This window comes from Calonectris borealis, unplaced genomic scaffold (genome assembly GCF_964195595.1).
Source record: "Calonectris borealis unplaced genomic scaffold, bCalBor7.hap1.2 HAP1_SCAFFOLD_35, whole genome shotgun sequence".
Classification (NCBI taxonomy): domain Eukaryota; kingdom Metazoa; phylum Chordata; class Aves; order Procellariiformes; family Procellariidae; genus Calonectris; species Calonectris borealis.
This window is the reverse complement of record NW_027441451.1, coordinates 297,884-300,461: the sequence shown is the minus strand read 5'-3', so window position 1 is coordinate 300,461 and position 2,578 is coordinate 297,884. Positions and strand designations below refer to the sequence as shown.

Sequence of the window (2,578 nt, the reverse complement as noted above, 5' to 3'; positions counted from 1 at the left end):
CACACAGGGAGCTCAGCCTCCCCATCAGCCCCAGGGATGGTGCTGGCCCCAAGGCCATGAGGAAATGGAGGCTACTCACTCGCTGGCTCTCCTGAATTCATATTGCAGGTGATGCCCAACCCTCACTGAATTTGCCCCCTCCTCTGCTCCCACCAGCCCCACTCCCCACGACAGCACGACAGTCCTGGCCCTGGGCCTCCTCCGGCACCTCCTGCATCTCTCCAGCCTCCCCTCCCTCTGCCTGCTGGGTCCCCACTCACTCCCATGGCACTGCAGAGTCCTTGTTCATGGATACGTCAATTTGGTGCTTTACTTTGGGGGGACTTCACCTTGGAGGGTGTTTCACCTTCTGAGTCCCCATTCATTGCAACCCCAGGGCACGGGGTGAGTCCCCATCCTCTCCTCTCATCACCCCTCCAAATTCATTTCCAGAGACTCTGGTATGTGCCATCAGTCTTGTCATCCATGAAGGAACCTGAGAAGATAATGGGAGCTCATGGACCATCTCCCCTGCCATTGGACACCAAGAAGAGAACTCTTAAATCCATACCATTTGGTCCAGTGGAACCCAATGGTACCGTGAGCTTAACCCCAAAACATTGAGAACGCAGGGAGAACAGATTTTTTGAAAGACCAATTCCTTGGACATTTTCTTGGGAGACAGGTTGGAGGAAGAGCCCAGGCTTAAGGTGCTGCAACTGGGAGACCCCGTTTTATTGTAGACCTGCTATTGGGCATGCCACACCTGACACAGTGTTGGGCAAGAGTCACAGGATCAAGCCGCAAGACAAGTAGTATGAACCCAGAAAATTCTATATAAGCAGGATTATCACAAGAGAAAAAATCAGACTCATGGCCTCAGATAAACTCTGGGGACTGTGCGGAGAAGGGGAGGCAGGTTATTGTCGGTGAAACAGCGTCCATTGGGCCAGTTTCCATAGGGCATCCTTGAGCTCCTGGTTCCTCATGCTGTAGATGAGGGGGTTCACTGCTGGAGGCACCACTGAGTACAGCACTGCCACGACCAGATCCAGGGATGGGGAGGAGATGGAGGGGGGCTTCAGGTATGCAAACATGGCAGTGCTTACGAACAGGGAGACCACGGCGAGGTGAGGGAGACACGTGGAAAAGGCTTTGTGCCGTCCCTGCTCAGAGGGGATCCTCAGCACGGCCCTGAAGATCTCCACATAGGACACCACAATGAAAACAAAACACCCAAATAGTAAACAGACACCAACCACCAGAAGCCCAACCTCCCTGAGGTAGGAGTGTGAGCAGGAGAGCTTGAGGATCTGGGGGATTTCACAGAAGAACTGGTCCACAGCATTGCCGTGGCAGAGGGGTAGTGACAATGTATTGGCCGTGTGCAGGAGAGCATTGAGAAACCCACTGGCCCAGGCAGCTGCTGCCATGTGGACACAAGCTCTGCTGCCCAGGAGGGTCCCATAGTGCAGAGGGTGGCAGATGGCAACGTAGCGGTCGTAGGCCATGACAGTGAGAAGACAATACTCTGCTGTGATGAAAAAGGCTAACAGAAAGAGCTGTGCAGCACATCCTGCGTAGGAGATGTCCCTGGTGTCCCAGAGGGAATTGGCCATGGCTTTGGGAACAGTGGTGGAGATGGAGCCCAGGTCGAGGAGGGAGAGGTTGAGGAGGAAGAAGTACATGGGGGTGTGCAGGCGGTGGTCGCAGGCTATGGCGGTGATGATGAGGCCGTTGCCCAGGAGGGCAGCCAGGTAGATGCCCAGGAAGAGCCAGAAGTGCAAGAGCTGCAGCTCCCGCGTGTCTGCGAAGGCCAGGAGGAGGAACTGGGTGATGGAGCTGCCGTTGGACATTTGGTCCCTCTGGGCATGGGGACCTGTTGGAGGAGGAAAACACAAGAAGTCAGGGGAGACTTCTCTGAGCAAAATCCAAGCCATTTCCACAGCCCCCACCCCTGCTGCACACCCCCCTTTGCATTTTCCAGGAATCCTTCCTCAGCTGCAGGGCTGGAGCTCTGGTGGGTGCTGGCTGAATGTGGCGTGAGGAGCAGGGCCTCTGCCCGCTGGCTGCCGAGGAGTCAGCCCTGCTCTGCAGCAGTGGGTTCCTGGGAAGGGTGGGGGCAGGGGCCAGTGCTGGCGTTTGACTTGGTCAGATGGAACCGCTCCTAACGCAGAAGGGCCTGTCAGCACCTGCACTCCCCGTGCTGAGGAACTGGGGTGGCAGAAGGCACTTGGAGAGGCTTGGGGGTTTTGACAGCTCCCCCCATCTCCCCTGGGGAGTGTTCTGGGATGTCAGGAACCCTCAGCATTTCTGCTGCACTCCAGGAGAACAGAGTGAGTCCTGCGAGGCAAGAGGATTGCCTGTGGCTCAGAGCGCAGTGAGGGGAGCTGGTCTGTCCCCCGGTCTTGTTCCCAGCTTCCCTGGCCTTGCACCTTCCTGAGATGGAGGGCGATCACATTCTTATGTTCTGTTATGCAACCAGACACTGCTGAGAGCAGAGGGATCCAGTGCAGAGCACGAAATGTCTCACCCTTCCTCAAGGTCTCAGCACCCCACTTCTAGCCCAGGACACTCGTGGCTCATTTCACCAACCCCA

General features: G+C 56.4%; 1 protein-coding gene across 1 annotated transcript; it reads right to left on the bottom strand.

Annotated features, from left to right (window-relative positions):
- Nucleotides 1–899: 899 nt before the first annotated feature.
- LOC142076170 (olfactory receptor 14A16-like) lies at nucleotides 900–1,835 on the bottom strand. The gene has a single exon (XM_075138548.1). The coding sequence runs from the start codon at nucleotides 1,833–1,835 to the stop codon at nucleotides 900–902; it is 936 nt and encodes a 311-aa protein (XP_074994649.1).
- Between the last annotated feature and the right edge of the window lie 743 nt (nucleotides 1,836–2,578).

Coding starts and splice junctions, on each gene's coding strand:
- LOC142076170 (XM_075138548.1), bottom strand. CDS start 1,835: ATGTCCAACGGCAGCTCCATCACCCAGTTCCTCCTCCTGGCCTTCGCA.